The sequence below is a fragment of the Oncorhynchus nerka genome, linkage group LG2, assembly GCF_034236695.1.
Source record: "Oncorhynchus nerka isolate Pitt River linkage group LG2, Oner_Uvic_2.0, whole genome shotgun sequence".
Lineage (NCBI taxonomy): Eukaryota > Metazoa > Chordata > Actinopteri > Salmoniformes > Salmonidae > Oncorhynchus > Oncorhynchus nerka.
This window is the reverse complement of record NC_088397.1, coordinates 73,455,654-73,477,894: the sequence shown is the minus strand read 5'-3', so window position 1 is coordinate 73,477,894 and position 22,241 is coordinate 73,455,654. Positions and strand designations below refer to the sequence as shown.

Below are 22,241 nucleotides of genomic sequence, written 5' to 3'. Positions count from 1 at the left end.
GAATCCAATCGAGAATCTGTGGAAAGAACTGAAAACTGCGGTTCACAAATGCTCTCCATCCAACCTCACTGAGCTCGAGCTGTTTTGCAAGGAGGAATGGGAAAAAATTTCAGTCTCTCGATGTGCGTGCAAAACTGATAGAGACATACCCCAAGCGACTTACAGCTGTAATCGCAGAAAAAGGTGGCGCTACAAAGTATTAACTTAAGGGGGCTGAATAATTTTGCACGCCCAATTTTTCAGTTTTTGATTTGTTAAAAAAGTTTGAAATATCCAATAAATGTCGTTCCACTTCATGATTGTGTCCCACTTGTTGTTGATTCTTCACAAAAAAATACAGTTTTATATCTTTATGTTTGAAGCCTGAAATGTGGCAAAAGGTCGCAAAGTTCAAGGGGGCCGAATACTTTCGCAAGGCACTGTATATTCAATGAACATTATTCTTACATAGGTATTCTTCTTGTTCAGATGGGATAGGGCAGTGTTTTGACGATTGCATTGTTTGTGGACCTATTGGGGATGTAAGCCAATTGAAGTGGGTCTAGGGTGACAGGTAAGGTGGAGGTGATATGATCCTTGACTAGCCTCTCAAAGCACTTCATGAACTGGCAACTGAGTGTATAGTAATAATTTGTATTTTATTTGGATCCCCATTAGCTGTTGCTGAAGCAGCATCTACGCTTCCTGAGGTCCACATAAAACATGACATAATACAGAACATCAATAGACAAGAACAGCTCAAGGACTAAACAGCACAAATTTCAAATTAAAATAATAGAACCAAAAAAAGGTCCTACTTGACAGTTACACATATTACTGACAATTACCCACACATCAGTACATATTATTATGCCTAAGAGCTGTGCTAAGCATCTCTTTATCACAGACAGATCTCTCCCCATCTTTACAACAATTTAATCTATGCCTTGAACATCCATGACAATTTACACCAAGAAGTTTAGTCTTCTCAATTTACTCAACATCCACATCATTCATTACCAGATTCAGCTGAGGTCTATAACTTAGGGAATGATTTTTACATAATACAATGTTATACATTTTAGATATGCTTAGGACTAGTTTATTACAAGCCACTCATTCCAAAACTGACCGCAACTCTGTTTAGGGTTGCAGTGATTTCACTGCTGTTCCTGACGTGTATAATGTTGAATCATCAGTGTATGTAGACACAAAGGCTTACGAATAGAGTAGAAACACTCTACAGTACTGTGATATGATTTTTTTTGCCAATATCAATACATTCATTAAACCTAGTGCCATGGTTTATATGTACATTTTTCACCCATTTATTTTTTCACTACTGTAAATTAAAAGTGTAATTAGCTACAGAAATATCATCTGAGTCATCTGAAACTGATCCTAGATCAGCACTCCTATTCTGAGGTAATTGAACAGACACATCCTCTCATTCCAGGGGCTTTCAATAAGTTTTTCCCAGAGGGTATAGACAGACTGTGTTCTATAGCCGGGCTGAAAAATGATGCAGGAATAATGCCCTTCTATTAGTTACTGAACAAAACGGTAAATAACAGCAGTTACCAGTAACTATACCAACACAGAGCACAGTTGCACCTGAATTTGTGTCTGAGGTGAATTTAGCCTGATATGAAAATGAATACATGAAGCTTTAGATGGTTGTTTGTACAAGATCTACAGTGTGCAAAAGGATCTGATGATTGCTGACCAATGAGGTGGGAGCTCTAGCTCTACTATCCCTCTGATGATAGTTGGTGGGGTTTGTTTGTTCATAGATACCTTAACAACCCTCATTGTAGCAGGTTAGGGTGATGAGTGTTTCAAGATGTGGGCATATTATTGTTTTTCTCATGATCATTTTACACAAATCCCCAGCTGCTTATTCCATTAGTATTTGACATTATGGTGGAGTGATTAGTTGTGTCACTCCACATAACCTTGTGTCAGGCTACCATCTGGTGTGCTTCAGCAAATTGTAATGCTATCAAAAAGCAAGGATGACCAAGGCATTCTTCATAAAATTAAATGCCTTTATTTGTATGGTATGTTGAATGGAACAAAGTTTTTCAACAGACACGTTTTAAGCAGCATGGCCTTCGTCAGGGAGTACAAAGATACAATGTGTACTTCTGCACAAACCATGTTCCAATCACCCTGATTGAAGAGGAAGTGGTTTAGTTAATAGACTAAAGTTATTTAGTTATTGGACAACACCTAGTAAACAGCCATATACATTCAAAAGTGAAATAGATATGTTATCAAAATGCATATTAAGGTTAGAACTATTAGAAAATACAAAGTAGTTATACCCTTGAAAAGGAGTCAGTTTTAAATCTTTGTTCCACTGAACATGCCATACAAATAAAGGCATTTGAATTACATGAAGAGTGCCTTAGTCCTCCTTGCTTTTTGATGACCAATTTACCCCTTTTACCAAAGAGCACCTTCTATCTACAAAGACCTACTACTGTGTACATTAGCAGCGCTTCCCTTCTTTTATTCTACACTTTGTAATACTAGTTCTAACAGAGATGTTAGACAGACTTGTAAAAGGCTCTGGTTCTAAAAGGCTCTGGTTCTAACCACTGAGTTTAAAGACGAGGTCATTAAGGGTTTCAAGTGTTTCAAGAAAAAAAGTTGAATGGTAACTTATGAATTCACATAACATGTTATGTTCGGTTTCCCAGAATCTCCATTGAAAATGCCTTTTAGGTTAGGCTATATCTGTGTCTGGGAAACTGGCTCATTATATCCTATCCTTCTTAATACTGATTAGACATTTGAAAGAGTAGCCATTCCATAGAGACTGACAAGACATGCCAAAGTCACCTTACCATGAACAAGTATTTGAAAGGTTCCCTCATTGCCCCCACGCTATTGCATTACAGTAAATAAAGAACAACAGAATAAGTCTGATATTGTGTGCTCCTTGCATTTAAGGTAACACTTTATTTGGATAGTTCATCTGTAGATGCTCTATAGACCATCAGCAACATTTCAACCATCTACTAACCCTAACCCTTACTTTCCTAACACTGAACTTAACCCTTATACTAAACCTAGCTCTAAGCCTAAACTTAACCTTTACTCTTATTCTATACCTAACCGTAGCAAGCAATTGCTTATCGACAGATGGTCATTCTATCAACAAACTATCTGTAGAGCATCTACAGATGGACGATCCAAATAAAGTGTGACCCAATTCAAATATGAAATTGACAAGTTTGTTGTTGTAAGGTAAGACAGAATGTCTATTTAAAGTGTGCCAGTTATCAGGTTGTACAACATGCCTATATGGAAAAATGAGATCACTCTGTTAGAGACTTTCAGTGAGAGTGTGCCTGTTATGAGTGAGAAGTTGTATTTTATACTATTTCCTACTGCATTCATGTGTCAAATGTCAATGCCCCCTTTCTGTATTTGATATTTCAGGCAAGAGAAGAGAGCTGAGACGTATTGCCTGAGTATATGAGCGCAACTACAACTTCCCCTTGTTTGACACCTCCCCTTGTTTGACACCTCAAGCAATATAGTAATATCGTTTTTAATGTTTTATTGTTTAAAATCATGATATTACTAATCATACAGCATTTTGTTGAAATGAGGGTACGAAATAACTATTTCAAGTTACGTTTACAGCAATTTGATATTGGGGCTTTATGACCGGGGTTTCCTTTGTTCCTTTTCAAGTCTTTAAATGCAGGAGGTCTATTTTATGTTTACACATAGGACATCATCATGATCCTCTGACTGAAAATCACCATGGAGATCCAGTCACTTGTTTCACTAATGTGCCATGGTAGATAAAGAATATGCATCACTAAAAGTCCAGTTGGGGTTGGGCAGGCCAATGTAAACTAAAAATGTAATCTCTAATGCCTGCATTTGCACATTTACCAGAGATAGAGTGAATACTTAAAGGGATACTTTGAGATTTTGGCAGTAAGGCTATTTATCTTGTTCCCAGAGTCATGAACTCATGGATACCATTTGTATCTCTCTGACCAGTATGAAGGAAGATAGAGCTAGTTTCGCAAGCCAGTGCTAACTAGTGTTAGCGTACTGACTAATGCTAATAATCAATTGCACTAGCGCTAGTTAGCAACTTCCTTCTAACTGCACACAGAGACATAAAAATTGTATCCATGAGTTTATCTGACTCTAGGGAAGTAGATAAAGGGCCAAAATCCCAAAGTATCCCTTTATTAATTTGTTGAAACAGATTCAAGGCTGTATCACATCCAGCCGTGATTGGGAGTCCCATAGGGTGGCGCACAATTGGCCCAGCGTCGTCCGGGGTAGGCCGTCATTGTAAAGAAGAATTTGTTCTCAACGGACTTGTTTAGTTAAATAAAGGTTAAATAAAAAAATCTAATTCAATACCATCTGTGTCATGATAATAACACTTACAACGGATTATGTACAGTATGTGGTGCATTGTAAGACTCTTATGTCTAACGCTCAATAACATAGTTGGGTCAGTATGAATAGTAGCAGGTCATTTGTATCCAGAGCATTGGTGAACAAATATTATGGATGTTATTAACATAGAAACTCTTGATAAGGTTTAAATGCTTTGATATCTAGTCCTGGCAACACTACACTTAAATCCTAACCTTGTGGCATTACTGTGGGTTAAGGTAACCACCCCCCAATAAATAGTGTTGGGCACAGAGATACATTTTAAATTAAACAGATACGTTTCAATAAAAAAAGCATACACACACAAGGAGTCAATGGCTTCTTTTTATATTGAGAGCATAAGCCTCCCTTATTTTGTTTAACAATTATAAAATCATTAAGACAACCAAGGGCAGATGTCCAATGAATGCAAAAAAACGAAAGCCCAGATTTTATCCAAGGCATCATTGAGAGTTATTGTTCATTAAAAGACAACATCGGTGATTTTACAATCTTAGCTGAAGATTGAGGTGCATCCTTGTCCATAATTTAACACTCTTTTATTAAATGGAAATAAGACAAGTCAGACAGTACAGCCACCCATTCCAGGACTGAGGAGGAAGAGAACTACAAGACTAGAACCTTTTTGGTAATTACGGGAGACCTTGGTCCCAGCATGACTCCCTGTCAAAATAAAGGTTAAATAAAAACATGCCCTAGATATTATCAGTCACATAATTTAAATTCAAACAGTGTACTGTGAAAAAATCATTTGTCCAGGAGAGAATGCAAGGTTGAAGTCAGAGAGGACTGGACAGCAGCTTGGAAAGCTGAGACTTAAAGCTTCATTATTGGACATTGATTTGGGCAGTCAACGAGAGTAGCACACACAGAACAGTATGTAGCACTTGTACCATGCAATGGTCTATCTGGGATGAGCCTGTACTTGTTAATTCTCCATGTTCAAGAGTAAAGAGTGGGGGGGTTCTTTAGTCACTGCAAATAAACTGTATGACTTATTGTCTTAACATAAGTAGTCTTCTGGGACTGTGGGTGTTATGACAATTAAGTGACGATGACGCCAGCTGTTTTGTCTGTTATAGTGGCACAGTGTCACCACTTCCACATTGCCAAATTATGTATATTGAGGATTACAATTGTGACTAAGCACAAGGTGCAAGGCAACCCCAGCCAACTCAACCAACAGATTGAAGCTACCAAAATAGAATGATACCTGTTGCTCATCTGTATTGTGCCAAACGAGAAAATGCAATGGCAAAATGATATTTGATTATCAACATCAGAATGCAGACTGTGGGTTTGAGTTAAGTTGAGGTGTGCATTTGGAGGCATTGTGCAACGCAAGAGGTTCAGGACTAGACCTGGACTGGATTCCATGTTATGGACTGAAAGAAGGAATGCTGTTTGGCCTGCAGCCTTCCCCACTCACTCGCGCCCCCTGTCTGTCGTGCAGGGGACAGCACATATGGTGGGGGGTAGGTAGGGGATGATGAGGTCAGGGTGGAGGGGTGTGGTCTGGCCCCGTCTGGTCCCTGCCTCTGTGTGCGTAGCGAGGGGAGACCTGCCCCCCTGGCGTCCTCGGGAGCATCAAGGACAGTCCTGGCCGTGGTCCTGACTCCTGCGGCGTCTCTTAATTGCCACTTGATGGTTCTCGTTCATCACTCCACTGTCCTCCCCCCACCTCCTCTTCCCCTTCCCTGCCTGTTGAGCACACAAATACAAAGGAGAGGGACTTTTAAATGTTTAGATGTCTTCCATTGTGCAAAAATAAATCACTTTTTATACATTTTGTTTTGCAATATTAACGAGTATAATATTTATTACAATAGATCATGGAGTAAAAAGGAAGCATCGAGTGGTAAAGAGTGGTCCTCTGTAGCTCAGTTTGTAAGAGCATGACAATGTCAGGATAGTGGGTTTGATTCAGACAACCACCCATACACTTGGGCATGAGTCCTTTCGATAACAGCATCTGCAAAATGGCACAGGCATAGGCTACCCTGCTGCAAAATGGCATTGGACTAGTAACCGAAAGGTTGCAAGTTCAAATCCCTGAGCTGACAAAGTACAAAATCGGTCGTTCTGCCCCTGAACAGGCAGTTAACCCACTGTTCCTAGGCCGTCATTGAAAATAAGAATTTGTTCTTAACTGACTTGCCTAGTAAAATAAAGGAAAAACATATATTATAAACAGAGAACAAAAGTTCAGTACTACCACTAGATGTCAGCCTACTACCACTAAACGTGAAACTCTAAACCAGCGATTCTCTACTGGTGGGTCACAACCCAAATTAGTGTTTCTGAGTAAAAAAACTATAACATTTAATTGTCAAAAAAATCTGGATTTCCCCCCCCATGAAATAAATACTCCAGTCTGAAAATAAACGACTAAAACCAGATAGAAAGTGTGTAGAAATGATAATGGACCAATCATTTGATCTAAACTATTTTTCTTGAATCACAGAGATTTCAATAGCAGCGCTATTGGATTTCGTTAATTGTGTGGTCAAACCAGTAAGCTTGCCAACATTTATCATGAAAAACATGATCAATATGGAATAATTAATAATGCAGGATGTGGGAAATGTGTTCCCTTGTCATATAAAACAACAATGAGATTGTAAAAAAAAAACTGGGATGAAACTAAAAACACAGTTGAGAACCACTGCTCTAAACCATGAACGATGGACCACAGTCAGTCAGCAGCACAGCACAGATTATTGAAATAGATAAACTTCTCATATCACATGTATCAAATTACTCAAACAGTGAACAAGGTCAGATTGTAAAACTAATTACACATCCATATTGCGTCCCAAATGCTACCCTATTCCCAATATAGTGCACAACTTTTGACCAGGGCCGATTGCGCTCTGTTCAAAAGTAGTGCACTATATAGGGAATAAGTTGCAGTTTGGGATGCAACCCATCCAGACTGTGAAAGATGTTGTTACAGACCTTGACGTCATGTTCAGCAAACTTCTGGAACATGTTGGCATAGATCTTCTTGTCCCTTTCATGGTGTTCCCGGATTTTGCATTGACAGATAGAGACTTGACCGTGTGCCGCCCGGTTGGAGGGGTTGACCTGCAGCACCAGTTTAAAGTCAGACATGGCCAGGCTGAACTCATTACGGAAGAGACGAGCCTCCCCACGCCGGTACAGAGCCTTCTCATTCTTCCCATCCAATTCGATCACCTGCGAGATACACACAGACACACAACTAAATTGGTAACATTTTACATTAAGGTATACCTACAGGGATTTATAAAGGGCTTTATAAATAGTTATAAAAAGCAAATTATTAGTTTATAAAGCTGTAAAAAAAAAAAAAAATAACAGAATGGTTGAAATTGTGTGATTATTTTTTGAACGCTTGCTAAACAGATTAATACATACACTACATGAACAAAAGTATGTGGACACCTCGAATGTCTCATTCAAGAATTATGGACATTAATATGGAGCTGGTCCCCCCTTTGCTGCTTGCTACAACAGCTTCCACTATTCTGGGAAGGCTTTACACTTGCTTCCATTCAGCCACTAGAACATTAGTGAGGTTGGGCACTGATCAGTCGGCGTTTCAATTCAACCAAAAGGTGTTCGATGGGGTTGAGGTCAGGGCTCTGTGCAGGCCAGTCAAGTTCTTCCACACCAATCTAGACAAACCATTTATGTATGGACCTCGCTTTGTGCACGGGGGCATTGTCATGCTGAAACATGAATGAGCATTCCTGTTAAGATTTCACTTCACTGGAACTAAGGGGTCTAGCCCGAACCATGAAAAACAGCCTCAGACCATTATTCTTCCTCCACCAAACTTTAGTTGGCACTATGCATTGGGGTAGGTAGCATTCTCCTGGCATCCGCTAAACCCAGATTTGTCTGTCACTCCAGAGAACACTTTTCCACTGCCCCAGAGTCCAATGGGGGTGAGTTTTACACCACTCCAGCTGACGCTTGACATTATGCATGGTGATCTTAGGCTTGTGTGCGGCTGCTCAGCCATGGAAACCCATTTCATGAAGCTCCTTACGAACAGTTATTTTGCTGAAGTTGCATCCAGAGGCAGTTTGGAACTCGGTAGTGAGTGTTGCAACCGAGTACAGATACTTTTTACACAATATGCGCTACCGCACTCTGCAGTCCTGTTCTATGAGCTTATGTGGCCTACCACTTCGTAGCTGAGCCATTGTTGCTCCTAGACCAACAACTTTGTAGCTGAGCCGTTGTTGCTCCACTTCACAATAACATCACTTACAATTGACCGGCACAGCTATAGTGTCACGTTCTGACCTTAGTTCCTTTTTTATGTCTTTGTGTTAGTTTGGTCAGGGAGTGAGTTGGGGTAGTCTGTGTTCTTTTTCTATGTTGTATTTCTGTGTTTGGCCTGGTATGGTTCTCAATCAGAGGCAGCTGTCGATCGTTGTCTCTGATTGAGAATAATACTTAGGTAGCCTGTTTTCCCCATTTTGGTTGTGGGTGATTTGTTTAGATGTTTTATGTTTAGTGTCTGTTCACCTGGCAGAACTGTTTAGTTTTCTCTTCATTATTATTTTGTGTAGTGTTCTGTTTGTTCAATTAAAATATTATGAACATTTACCACGCTGCATTTTGGTCCTCCTCTCCTTCCACCAACGAGAAGTGTTACAGAATCACCCACCAACCAAGGACCAAGAAGCGTGGTATCGAGCAGCAGCGTTCTCTGAACTCATGGACATGGGAGGAGATTTTAGATGGTAAGGGACCCTGGGCACAGACTGGGGAATATCGCCACCCCAAGGAAGAACTGGAGGCAGCGAGAGCTGAGCGGCGGCGATATGAGGAGGCAGCACGGCAGTGCGACAGGCACGAGAGGCAGCCCCAAACATTTTTGGGGGAGGGGCACACGGGGAGTGTGGCGGAGTCAGGCTGGAGACCTGAGCCCACTTCTCGTGCTTACCGGAGGAAGTGTAGTACTGGTCAGGCACCGTGTTATGCGGTCAAGCGCACGGTGTCGCCAGTATGCGCTCATAGCCCGGTGCGCTATAGGCCAGCCCCCGCAAGTGCCATGCGAGTGTGGGCATCCAGCCAGGGCGTGTTGTGCCGGCTCAGCGTGTCTGGTCTCCGGTACGCCGTCTCAGCCCAGGGTATCCTGCACCTGCTCTGCGTGCTGTGTCTCCAGGGCTCTGGGAGGGTGCACTGCATCCTATGCCTGCGCTCCGCCCGTGCCGGGCGAATGTGGGCATTGAGCCTAAGGGAGAGGTCCATCTGGTGCCTCCTCCATGCACCGCGCCTACTGTAGGTATCCCCAGCCTGGAGGGTCCTGTGGCAGCCCACGCACCAGGCCGTCTCTCCATCTCCTACCTCCAGGTTCGTCCGTCTGTCCTGAGCTGCCAGAGCCGCCCGTCTGTCCTGAGCTGCCAGAGCCGCCCGTCTGTCCTGAGCTGCCAGAGCCGCCCGTCTGTCCTGAGCTGCCAGAGCCGCCCGTCTGTCCTGAGCTGCCAGAGCCGCCCGTCTGTCCTGAGCTGCCAGAGCCGTCCGTCAGTCAGGAGCTGCCGGAGCCGCCCGTCAATCAGGAGCTGCCGGAGCCGCCCGTCAGTCAGGAGCCGCCGGAGCTGCCCGTCACTCCGGCATTGCCAGAGTCGCCCTTCACTTCGGCGCTGCCGGAGTCACCCTTCACTACGGCGCTGCCAGAGTCGCCCTTCACTCCGGCACTGCCGGAGTCTCCCGTCTATTCGGGCCCGCTGTTAGGGTGCCCAGTACGAGGTCGGCGGCGAGGGTCGCCGCTCCAAAGTGGGCCAAGACTATGGTGGAGTGGGGACACGTCCCGCGCCAGAGCCGCCACCGTGGTTATAGGTGATTGTTTTCTGTTTAGTGTCTGTTAACCTGGCAGAACTGTTTTGTTTTCTCGTCTAGTTATTATTTTGTGTTGTGTTCTGTTTGTTCAATTAAAATATTACGAACATTTACCACGCTGCAATTTGGTCCTCCTCTCCTTCCACAAACGAGAAGCGTTACATCTAGCAAGGAAGAAATTTTACAAACTGACTTGTTGGAAAACTGGCATCCTATGATTGTGCCATGTTGAAAGTCACTGAGCTCTTCAGTATGGCCATTCTACTGCCAATGATTGTCTATGGAGACTACATGGCTGTGTGCTCGATTTTATATACCTGTCAGCAACGGGTGTGGCTGAAATAGCTGAATCCACTAATTTCAAGTAGTGTCCACATATTTTTGTAAATATAGTGTATATATAGTGCATATAGTATATATATAGTGCATATAGTATATATATATATATACTATATTTATTTCACCTTTATTTAACCAGGTAGGCAAGTTGAGAACAAGTTCTCATTTACAATTGCGACCTGGCCAAGATAAAGCAAAGCAGTTCGACACATACAACGACACAGAGTTACACATGGAGTAAAACAAACATACAGTCAATAATACAGTAAAAAAACAAGTCTATATACAATGTGAGCAAATTAGGTGAGAAGGGAGGTAAAGGCAAAAAAGGCCATGGTGGCAAAGTAAATACAATATAGCAAGTAAAACACTGGAATGGTAGTTTTGCAATGGAAGAATGTGCAAAGTAGAAATAAAAATAATGGGGTGCAAAGGAGCAAAATAAATTAATTAATTAAATACAGTTGGGAAAGAGGTAGTTGTTTGGGCTAAATCATAGGTGGGCTATGTACAGGTGCAGTAATCTGTAAGATGCTACGGTTACAGAAGCAATTCTGACAGTTGGTGCTTAAAGCTAGTGAGGGAGATAAGTGTTTCCAATTTAAGAGATTTTTGTAGTTCGTTCCAGTCATTGGCAGCAGAGTACTGGAAGGAGAGGCGGCCAAAGAAAGAATTGGTTTTGGGGGTGACTAGAGAGATATACCTGCTGGAGCGTGTGCTACAGGTGGGAGATGCTATGGTGACCAGCGAGCTGGAGTGATTGACGGAGCTCAGGAGTGATTGACGGAGCTGGCTAGCTCCGGAGTAATTGATGTTTGCTCCGGAATCGACGAAAGCAGATAGACACACGGATAGCAGCCAGCTAGCTGTGAGATCCGGGAGTGAATGTCCAGAGAGCAGTTGAAATCCAGGGACATGGAGAGAAAAATTGGTCCGGTATGTTCCGTTCCGAGCCAAGTGATTGAAGAGGGGATGCTGCGCTTTCCCGTACAAAACTGGCGATAGATTTTCGAGCTAAAGGATAGCTGATGACCACAAACCGTGGTTAGCTGAATACTAACGAGTTGCCAGTAAAGAAGCTAACTAGCTTCTGATTAGCTTCTGGCTAGCTCCTGGCTAGCTTCTGGCTAGTTTCTGGCTAGCTTCTTGGAGTTTCTGGCTAGCTTCTGGCTAGCTTCTTGGAGGATTGCAGATTTGAGGTAAATAATACTTATTTATAAATATAAATTGGTGAGGCGGGTTGCAGGAGAGTGTATTGAAGATGAGTTGATGGAAAATAAAAATAAAATGTATGTGAAAAAAAGTTGTAAATATATATATATACACGACACGACAAGACAAGGACAAAAGACGTCTGAACTGCTATGCCATCTCGGGCAATCAAATCAATTATATATATATACAGTATATATAAATGTACATATGTATACAACCCCACTGACCCAGAGAAAAGAGTTAAAGAGACACACAACTGTATGCTATTCCATGCACAGGCACTAGCTGCATGCTCTGTTTGGCTTCAGAATATGATATACGTGTATATGTGTGTGGGGATCCCATGTGTGCAGCCAGGTATGCATTGAGATTGTACCTTGTTGCAGTTCTCCACAACCAGTGCATACTCTCTCAGCCTCAGGTAGCACATTGCCAGGTTGAGCTGGGCGACCAGTAGGAAGTTCTGGATCGTCTGCTGCTGTTCCTTCCCTACACCAAACTCCATCTCGAGCCACGACACAATACGCTGGTATTGGACCACCGCCTGCAGGAAACACCCTGCCTAGAACCAGGGACAACACATGGAGTAGGTTTTGCAGGTCTCTCATGCAAAAAAGCAACATTTAATAACGCTAAAGAAATGTGCAAAGCAGGAACATACACAGATAGGGCTCTACCAACGCAGAGCACATGCCCCTTTGCCCTTACAATCTCTAAAGTTCCCTTTTGTATTGGGTTATAAAAAAGTATACAGTACCAGTCAAAAGTTGGGACACACCTACTCATTCAAAAAAAAAAGTGTTTAAACAAATCAAAATATATTTGAGATTTGAGATTCTTCAAAGTAGCCACCCTTTGCCTTGATGACAGCTTTGCACACTCTTGGCATTCTCTCAGCCAGCTTCATGAGGAATGCTTTTCCAACATTCTTGATGGAGTTCCCAAATATGCTGAGCACTTGTTGATTGCTTTTCTTTCACTCTGCGGTCCAACTCATCCCAAACCATCTCAATTGGGTTGAGGTCGGGTGATTGTGGAGGCCAGGTCATCTGATGCAGCACTCCATCACTCTCCTTGGTCAAATAACCCTTACACAGCCGGGAGGTGTGTTTTGGGTCATTGTCCTGTTGAAAAACTAATGATAGTGACACTAAGTGCAAACCAGTTGGGATGGCGTATCGCTGCAGAATGCTGTGGTAGCCATACTGATTAAGTGTGCCTTGAATTCTAACAGTCTCACCAGCAAAGCACTCCCGCACCATCACACCTCCTCCTCCATGCTTCACTCTGGAAACCACACATGCAGAGATCATCATTCACCTACTCTGCGTCTCACAAAGACACGGCGGTTGGAACCAAAAATCTCAAATATGGACTCATCAGACCAAAGGACAGATTTCCACCGGTGTAATGTCTATTGCTCATGTTTCTTGGCCTAAGCAAGTCTCTTCTTATTATTGGTATCCATTAGTAGTGGTTTCCTTGCAACAATTCAACCATGAAGGCCTGATTCACACAGTCTCCTCTGAACAGTTGATGTTGAGATGTGTCTGTTTCTTGAACTCTGTGAAGCATTTATTTAGGCTGCAATCTGAGGTGCAGTTAACTCTAATGAACTTATCCTCTGCAGCAGAGGTAACTCTGGGTCCTCCTTTCCTGTGGCGGTCCTCATGAGAGCCAGTTTCATCATATCGCTTGATGGTTTATGCGACTGCACTTGAGGAAACTTTCAAACTTTTTGACATTTAGATGAGACTAAACAAGGTGACGATTAAATATTGACTGCTATTGATGTAAAAGATTACTAGGTCTTTAAGAGTTTATTTGGAAGATAACAGCTCTATAAACATTCTTTAGTGGTACCCCGACTTTCTAGTTAATTACGTTCAACTGATTAGCTGAATAAGGTATTATGAATTACAGAGAAATTATTTTATAGAATAGCATGTCATGTCACTTAATCCAGCATAACCAAAGACACAACAATATATATACACACACACACACTGACTGTACAAAACATTATGAACACCTGCTCTTTCCATGACATAAACTGACAAGGTGAATCCAGGTGAAAGAAAGCAATGATCCCTTATTGATGTCACTTATTAAATCCACTTCACTCAGTGTAGATGAAGGGGAGGAGGCAGGTTAAAGGATTTGTAAGCCAGTGGAGACATGTATTTTTTATGTATTTTTATTTAACCTTTATTTAACTAGGCAAGTCAGTTAATAAAAAAAAGTATTTACAATGACAGCCTACCCTCGCGACACTGGGACAATTGTACACCGCCCTATGAGACTCCCAATCACAGCCAGATATGATGCAGCCTGGATTTGAATCAGGGACTGTAGTGATGCCTCGTGTATTAAGATGCAGTGCCTTAGACCGCAGAGCCACTCAGGAGCCATACATGGAGTGTGTATGTGTGCCATTCAGAGAGTGAATGGGCAAGACAAAAGATTGAAGTGCCTTTGAATGGGGTATGGTAGTAGGTACCAGGCGTGCCGGTTTGTGTCAAGAACTGCAAAACTGCTGGGTTTTTCACGCTCAACAGTTTCCCGTGTGTATCAAGAACGTTCCACCACCCAAAGGACATCCAGCCAACTTGACACAACTGTGGAAAGCATTGGAGTCAACATGGGCCAGCATCCCTGTGGAATGCTTTTAACACCTTGTAGAGTCCATGCCCTGATGCAACTCAACATTAAGAAGGTGTTTTTAATGTTTTTTACACTCAATATATATGGTCTCATTTGCATATTTTGTTACAATATTTCAGAAAGAAATGTATACAAAAAACAAACTGTTAACTGTATACAGTTTTGTCATTGTTGTTCTGAACCCACCATCGTTAAATGTGTCATTTATTTAGCCATTAAGATGCGGCCATCTATTGTTTTTATGTAACTAAATAATCAAAGTCATAATTACTCAATGAGTCTGTGACCACGGTTGCAGAATTTCTTTTTTCGGGGGTTCCTTATTATAGTTTGAGCACCTGGGGAGGCAGGTAACCTAGTGGTTAGAGCGTTGGGCCAGTAACCAAAAGGATTGAATCCCTGAGCTGACAAGGCACAAATCTGTCGTTCTGCCCCTGAACAAGGCAGTTAACCCACTGTTCCTAGGTCATCATTGTAAATAAGAATTTGTTCTTAACTGACTTGCCTAGTTAAATAAAATAAAAACCTCCCCAAAAAATGTTTTGTACACAACCCTTGTGAAAAGTACAACAAATACAGTAAGCATTATTACAATCTCTCAGTTTAGGAATTAACTCATCATTTTAATGTTAGAGTTAAGGCATTAACTCAGAAATCTTAAGGTTAGGCATTAACTCCGAATGGTTAAGGTAAGGGTTAAGGTCTGGGATGGCTAAAAACAAAAATCTCAAAAACAACTTTTTATCACTGGATTTTAACTTGCAACCTTTGGAATCAGAGGCAGATGCTTGTGCCCATCCATGTCCTAGCAAAACCCGAAACCTAGTTGAAGGTAACAGCGCTCACTGTTGCCCCAAGTGGCCGGTTTCAACGTCATGTCCTGATGTCCTCAGACATGGATGGACATTGAATACTGACTTGTATCACGGGTGACCTGGCTAAAATTAGGGATGCACAATATAAATCGGTGAACATATCGGAATCGGTCAATATTAGCTAAAAATGCAAACATCGGTATTGGCCCGATGTCTAGGTTAACGCCGATGTGAAAAACCAATATCAAAGCTGACGTGCATACCTATATAACCTAGATACATTTTGGCTCTAAAATTTGGCACTACACCTGCAACACGGCATTCCTAACCTAGCCCGCAATGTCTGCTGTGTGGATTGAGCAGTCAAGTCGAGCAGTCATTTGAAAGAGTAAGACAATTTCAGCGACACAACTCAAAGGCGAAATCCATTAACACCAAGATAATGGAATTCATTGACACTGTTCCGCTCTGTCGTGGGTGATGTTGGCTTTCGTGAATGGTCGAGCACCGGTACACACTAACGTTACCAAGTGCGCTATTGTTCACATGTTGCCCTACCAGAGTTACACAGCAATAGCATCACTGCTATTAGCTTCAGAACACGCCGTTTGGGTCTTTGCGTGTCAAAAGAAATACATGTCAAATAACAATATTTGACAATAACACTATTTGACGTTTTAAATAAGCTTTTAATTTGACACGTCAAATAACACAAGTCAGTTAAGAACACATTCTTATTTTCAATGACGGCCTAGGAACAGTAGGTTAACTGCCTGTTCAGGGGCAGAACAACAGATTTTGTACCTTGTCAGCTCGGGGATTTGAACTTGCAACCTTTCGTTGTTGTGTGTTCTGAATTTGCACATGCAAGCCAAGCACCACCACTACTATCAGTAGCACTGTCAAAGCTGTACAAGGAAATCTGCAAACAAGCAAACAACGGCCACGAACGGCGTGTTTACAATACCGTGTTTGTAATAAAGCATTATTTGTTTGACAGCAAATTCTGAGGTAGATAGCTAGCTTTAGCTTGGTACCTAGCTACCACCAATACAACCAGCCTGAAAACAATGACCAGTAGAAACTGCAGTCATTTTCACTATTCTTAGCAATGATTTAGGAATCCTTGTGTGTAAGTATTAGCCAGGTAGCCACTTGTTGTTCGGCTATTGAAATTGAACTTCAGTTCATGAAAATAAATAGCTAGCCAGCTACTTAACCCTGTTGTCCAAAGCTAACGTTATAAGCAGCCAGCTAGCTTCATCTGGCTAGCAAGGCTCGACCTGACCGGGTTATGTGTTGTGAAGCTAGCCACAATAGTGGAATTTTCAGTTTGCCTAAATGTACCTCTTTGAAAGTGATGCAGAAAGTTACAATTGGTGGAATCATGACAAATGTAGACTAGATAATGTTAAACAAGGTTGGAATATGAAGCAATGAAATGGGTTATCAGTCTACTCTGTGACACCCACATAACACAACTGTGAAGAGTTTACACAAATATTAGCATGTAACTCTTATCACGGGACTGTGACTGTGTAAAATCACCTTCCCAGTCAGCCTACTGTGTGTATTGACATTCATATTGCACTGTACAGCTTTACCTAAGGATTGGGGATCAATGAAATGGGGTAACAGTCTACTCAATACCCTATATATTTTTTTCCCAATGTCCTCCAAAACATCCACACAGTATTGTTTTTCCTCGGGAATAGTGCTCAATACAAATATTTTGACAATAAATGTGGCTCAATTCACAATGGTTTCAGAGTCCTAAAATAAGGGCTACGATGCTAATGTTCTCTGAGTGTCACTGAGTAGACTGATACCCCATGTCATTAATCCACAATCCATAGGTGGGGCAGCCAAGTGTTTAGAGCGTTGGACTAGTAACCGGAAGGTTGCAAGTTCAAATCCCTGAGCTGACAAGGTACAAATCCCTTGTTCTGCCCCTGAACAGGCAGTTAACCCACTGTTCCTAGGCCGTCATTGAAAATAAGAATTTGTTCTTAACTGACTTGCCTAGTTATAAAAAAAAAAGTAAGGCTATACAGTGAAATAATATTCCCCCAATGCTATTCTAAAGTGTAATACATCCAGTCTGATTTCAGCAAATTATTGTCTTTTGTTGATTTTATATAACAACATTCCAACCTCGTTTAGCATGATCTATTCAATTATGGCATAATTCTACTATTTGTATGCATTTGCATCACTGTCAGTTACAGTTACTATTGTGGCTAATCCTTATTGTGGCTAGCTTCACATAGATGGGTACAACCACCATTAATCAAATAAGAACTGTCTTATAAATGAGGGTTATTTTAGAGTATGACAACTAGCTATATAGTTAGTTAGCTAACTATAGCTAGTGAAACAGATTATGTAGTTTTGCTGTTTTTGGGAAGAACATTGTTTGCATCCATGAGCTAGCCAACTTTTTTTATGACCAGCACTGTAGATGCGTGTCACGCCCTGACCTTAGATATCACTGTTTTCTATACATTTTGGTTAGGTCAGGGTGTGACTAGGGTGGGTACTCTAGTGTTGTATGTCTAGGGTTTTGTATGTCTAGGGTTTTGTATGTCTAGGGTTGTTGTAGGTCTAGGGGGTTTTGTATTTTTATGTTGGCCTGATATGGTTCCCAATCAGAGACAGCTGTTTATCGTTGTCTCTGATTGGGGATCATATTTAGGCAGCCCTGTTTCCCACTTTCTGGTGTGGGATCTTGTCTACATTGAGTTGCCTGAGTGCACACCTGTAGCGTCACGGTTAATTTGGTTGTTTTTGTTGGGTGAGTTTCAGTTGATTAAAATGATGTGGAACTCTACTCACGCTGCGCGAGACAACTTTACCAGCATCATAGCATACCTATCGATGAATCGTTGTGACATATAAAATACGAGTGATAGTGTAATCAATGTGTATTAACTACGCAAAAAAACGAATGAATGCGTTAAATTATTATGTGCAGTCATATTTAGGTCCTGATTGGTCAACAAGTTTATTTGACAGGTCAAATAACATGCAAAGACCCAAACGGCGTTTCATAGAAATCCTGGTTGAGAATGAAATGACTGAACAAATGAACAACGAAACAGCAAAGCAACTAGGTGAAAGAAATAGGTTTTGACTATGTTTTACTGGTAAAGGGGACATACGTAAATGCCAAGAAAATAATGTTTTGGTCAGTGTGGTGTGTGTGTGTGTGTGTAACCTTTATTTAACTAGGCAAGTCAGTTAAGAAAAAAAATGTTATTCACAATGACAGCCTACCCTGGCCAAACCCGGATGACGCTGGGCCAATTGTGCGCCGCCCTATGGGACTCCCAATCACGGTCAGATGTGATAACGCCTGGATTCGAACCAGGGACTGTAGTGACGCCTCTTGCACTGAGATGCAGTGCCTTAGACCGCTGCGTCCATGTGTGTGTGTTTTCACTATTTAACTGGACTAGAATGCTTAAAAGGCTGCTAAAATTTTAAATACCGGTTATCAGTATCAGTTTCTTTTGGCAAGGAAACTATCGGATATCGGTATCGGCCAAAAATGTCATATCGGTGCATCACTAGCTAAAATATTCATACACAGATGCATTCAATGGTCATTACATTTTGTCTATTGTCTGAAAGACAGAGATGGTGCACCATACCTTGAAATATTGGGTCCCTTTCTGTTTGGCTCTAGCAGACAAATCCAGTTTCTCCTTTAGATCCAATTCCCAGGATTCTTTGGCCTTGAAAAGAAAACATACTGTTATCAGTTTCAGAGAAGGCCTTGAACAGAAAACACTGTTATCAGTTTCAGAGAAGGCCTTGAAAAGAAAACATACTGTTATCAGTTTCAGAGACGGCCTTGAAAAGAAAACATACTGTTATCAGTTTCAGAGAAGGCCTTGAAAAGAAAACATACTGTTATCAGTTTCAGAGAAGGCCTTGAAAAGAAAACATACTGTTATCAGTTTCAGAGATGGTGACTTTCAATGAGATGCCTGTTTCTTCCCATTATTTTCTCCAGGGTCACTCTGCCATCATGCAATATCTAACTGAGACCCTCATTGTCTAAACTCCACCAGCTCAAATAAAAGCAATCTGTTGGTATCTTCCAGGGACACTAATAGGATACATGAACACAGTATCTTTACCCTATCTAATCCAGCAAGTAGAACTCACCTTCTCAAAGTCATTTAGAGTCACTTCATACATCAGGTCTGAGTTTGGTCCAATCTTATGCTGTGCTCTACCATCTTTCCCAAAGCCATACCTACAAAAAACAAGAGCGAGAGTATTGTATGGCTGATTATTTCTGACGCACACCTACATTCTTTCGTGATTTTTCTATAGAGATGCTTGTTGAAGGTTACAAATCATTGCTGATGATGACTGAGTAAGCATATCTACTTTGTGTTGCAATAGGTCCACTTCAGCGACAGGAAGTAGAGTAGAGTAAAGGCCCTTACTTGGGTTTTAAGTAGAGCATGCAGCATTCTCCTTTCTGCATCTTCTCCATGGCTCTGTCTACACCCAGAGGAACACCCATGTCCTCTGACTCGCCCACAACGAAGTGCACGTTCCTGGAGTCAAACAGACGCTCCCCACAGCGACCCTCCAGGTGCACTGTGGAATACAGGACTGCAATTGAAAATATACCGATTTTTTTTTTAATGGAAAATATTATTATTATACTTCAGATAACAAACATAATGTAGGTTTGAATGTTCACTGTTTTTTTGTGTTGTTTGAGACTACAAAAATCAAAATGTTGATCACAGTCAATGTGAGACAAAGCCTTTGTACCAAAATCAATACAAATATTGATCACCAAGTTCACAGTTAATGAGATCACAATGAATGTGATGGAGAGAAGGCATGTCTGCCTCACCGTGGACAGTTGATCCATCATTGGGACTATTATAACCTTCCCCTTTGACCCTTATCCTCCTCGTGATGCCGCCATCGTCCGTCAGCACCTCCCCTTTGAAGCTCAGCAGCTCCACCTAAAGGAAGTGAAGAGACACGTAAGAACAGAAAAAACATAAAATCACATCCATTTGTTGGCAGTTGACCACAACAGTAACCATATGATTCCATAATGATGAGAATTATGACAGAGACAGTGTTATTTATGTGTTTTGTTCACAATGCAGAGAGAGAATCTAGAACAATCCACAGTCAGAATACAGTATAGGGGAAACCTGCTACTGTATGTGCAGATGAAGGCACGTATACCACCATCACATTGGAAACCACTCTGCTTAACCTACCTCAAACTGTAGCATGGCATTGGGAGGTATTTTGGGGGGGCATCCAGCTGAACCATAAGCATATTCTGGTTTGCAGAGGAGCATGCACACCTCTCCTCTCTGCATAGAGGACACACCAATATCCAAGCCCTTAATGACCTGACCTGTGGAGTGATATATGAGAAGAGACATGATGAACAGATGTAGGCTACATATGCAGTGACATACGGCAGGTGAATAAGATGTGTTACCACAACCCACCATCCACACTCCCTCCCCAAAATGCACACAGATGTCAAACACATGCCACACTTTGAGATGTAAGTATGATGGTAGGGTAACAATTTATATTAAAGTCCCTTAATAAACCATTTATAAGTTTATATAGAGTTTACTTATCAAATATTAATCATTATTCCTATATTTGTTCATGTCAATAAGAAATCTCTAAATAGTAATTTACACATACATAAACACTATTTTAAATAATGTGTTAATGATTTATAAGAAAATTAGTACGGTGTTTCATCATTGTATGTTCACAATTTGTAAATGATTAATCATGTATTACTGATGTACTTATAAACCTGGTCTAAAGGAGTTATTGTCAACTCAAAATATTATTTATAAGGCATTTGTTAATGGTTTATACGGTATATTATTAGTATAATGATGCAAAGCATCAGCTACTCTTCCTGGGGTCCACATAAAACATGAAATAATACAGAACATCAATAGACAACAGCATAAACTTTTTTTTAAACAAAAGGCACACAGCCTACATATCAATACATACACACAAACTATCTAGGTCAAAAATGAATTCTTTGACTCAAAATTTACAGTGCATTCAGAAAGTATTCAGACCCCTTGACTTTTTCCACATTTTGTTACGTTACAGCCTCATTCTAAAGTGGATTAAATTGATTTTTTTCCCCATAATGACAAAGCGAAAACAGAGTTTTAGAAATGCTTGCATTATTAGAAATATAAACAGAAATACCTTATTTACATAAGTATTCAGACCTTTTGCTATGAGACTCGAAATTGGAGTCCACCTCTGGGAAATTCAATAGTTTGGACATGATTTGGTAAAGCACACAGCTGTTTATATAATGTCCCACAGTTGATAGTGCATGTCAGAGCAAAAACCAAGCCATGAAGTCGAAGGAATTGTCCGTAGAGCGCAGAGACAGGATTGTGTCGAGGTACAGATCTGGGGAAGGGTACCAAAACATTTCTGCAGCATTAAAGGTCCCCAAGAACATAGTGGCCTCCATCATTCTTAAATGGAAGAAGTTTGGAACCACCAAGACTGTGCTGCCATCCTGTTAGAAGGTAACATAGTATTTTATTATAGTGGTTAAGATTAACTTTCATTGTGTTTCATTGTGCTTATCGCCCCCTAGGGAGCTTTCTGGTACTTAGAAAGACTGCACGGAATCAGGAAGTATTGTGCAGTTCTTTCTGTGCAGCTATTCCTTGTCACGCTTCAGCCACTGAAAATATTTGTTTGTAAGTTCAATTAAAGCATATTGCTAGTGATGATAATATTGTTTATTGATAAAATTGCTTACTTATCAATGTTGGTTGGTTGCATTTACTCACACAAATTCCAATGCCTTTCATGTATGCCAGTCAGCTGTATTAGTTTGTAAAACATACAATACTGTACTTTTGTTACTGTTTGTAGTGTAATATGCTTTAT

The 22,241-nt window shown here is 41.1% G+C and overlaps 1 protein-coding gene across 1 annotated transcript in view; it reads right to left on the bottom strand.

Moving 5' to 3' along the window:
- Nucleotides 1-4,730: 4,730 nt before the first annotated feature.
- The window catches only part of LOC115142182 (peptidyl-prolyl cis-trans isomerase FKBP5-like), a 31,326-nt gene continuing 13,815 nt past the window's right edge, over nt 4,731-22,241 (bottom strand). Inside the window, exons 4-11 of the mRNA XM_029681646.2 lie at nt 20,555-20,697; nt 20,173-20,287; nt 19,751-19,907; nt 19,464-19,554; nt 18,944-19,027; nt 12,188-12,373; nt 7,378-7,617; nt 4,731-6,120 (exon numbers count right to left, since the gene is read on the bottom strand). Coding sequence (XP_029537506.2) covers nt 6,007-6,120; nt 7,378-7,617; nt 12,188-12,373; nt 18,944-19,027; nt 19,464-19,554; nt 19,751-19,907; nt 20,173-20,287; nt 20,555-20,697 — 1,130 coding nt within the window. The 3' untranslated portion in view covers nt 4,731-6,006. The remainder of the gene's footprint in view (nt 6,121-7,377; nt 7,618-12,187; nt 12,374-18,943; nt 19,028-19,463; nt 19,555-19,750; nt 19,908-20,172; nt 20,288-20,554; nt 20,698-22,241) is intronic.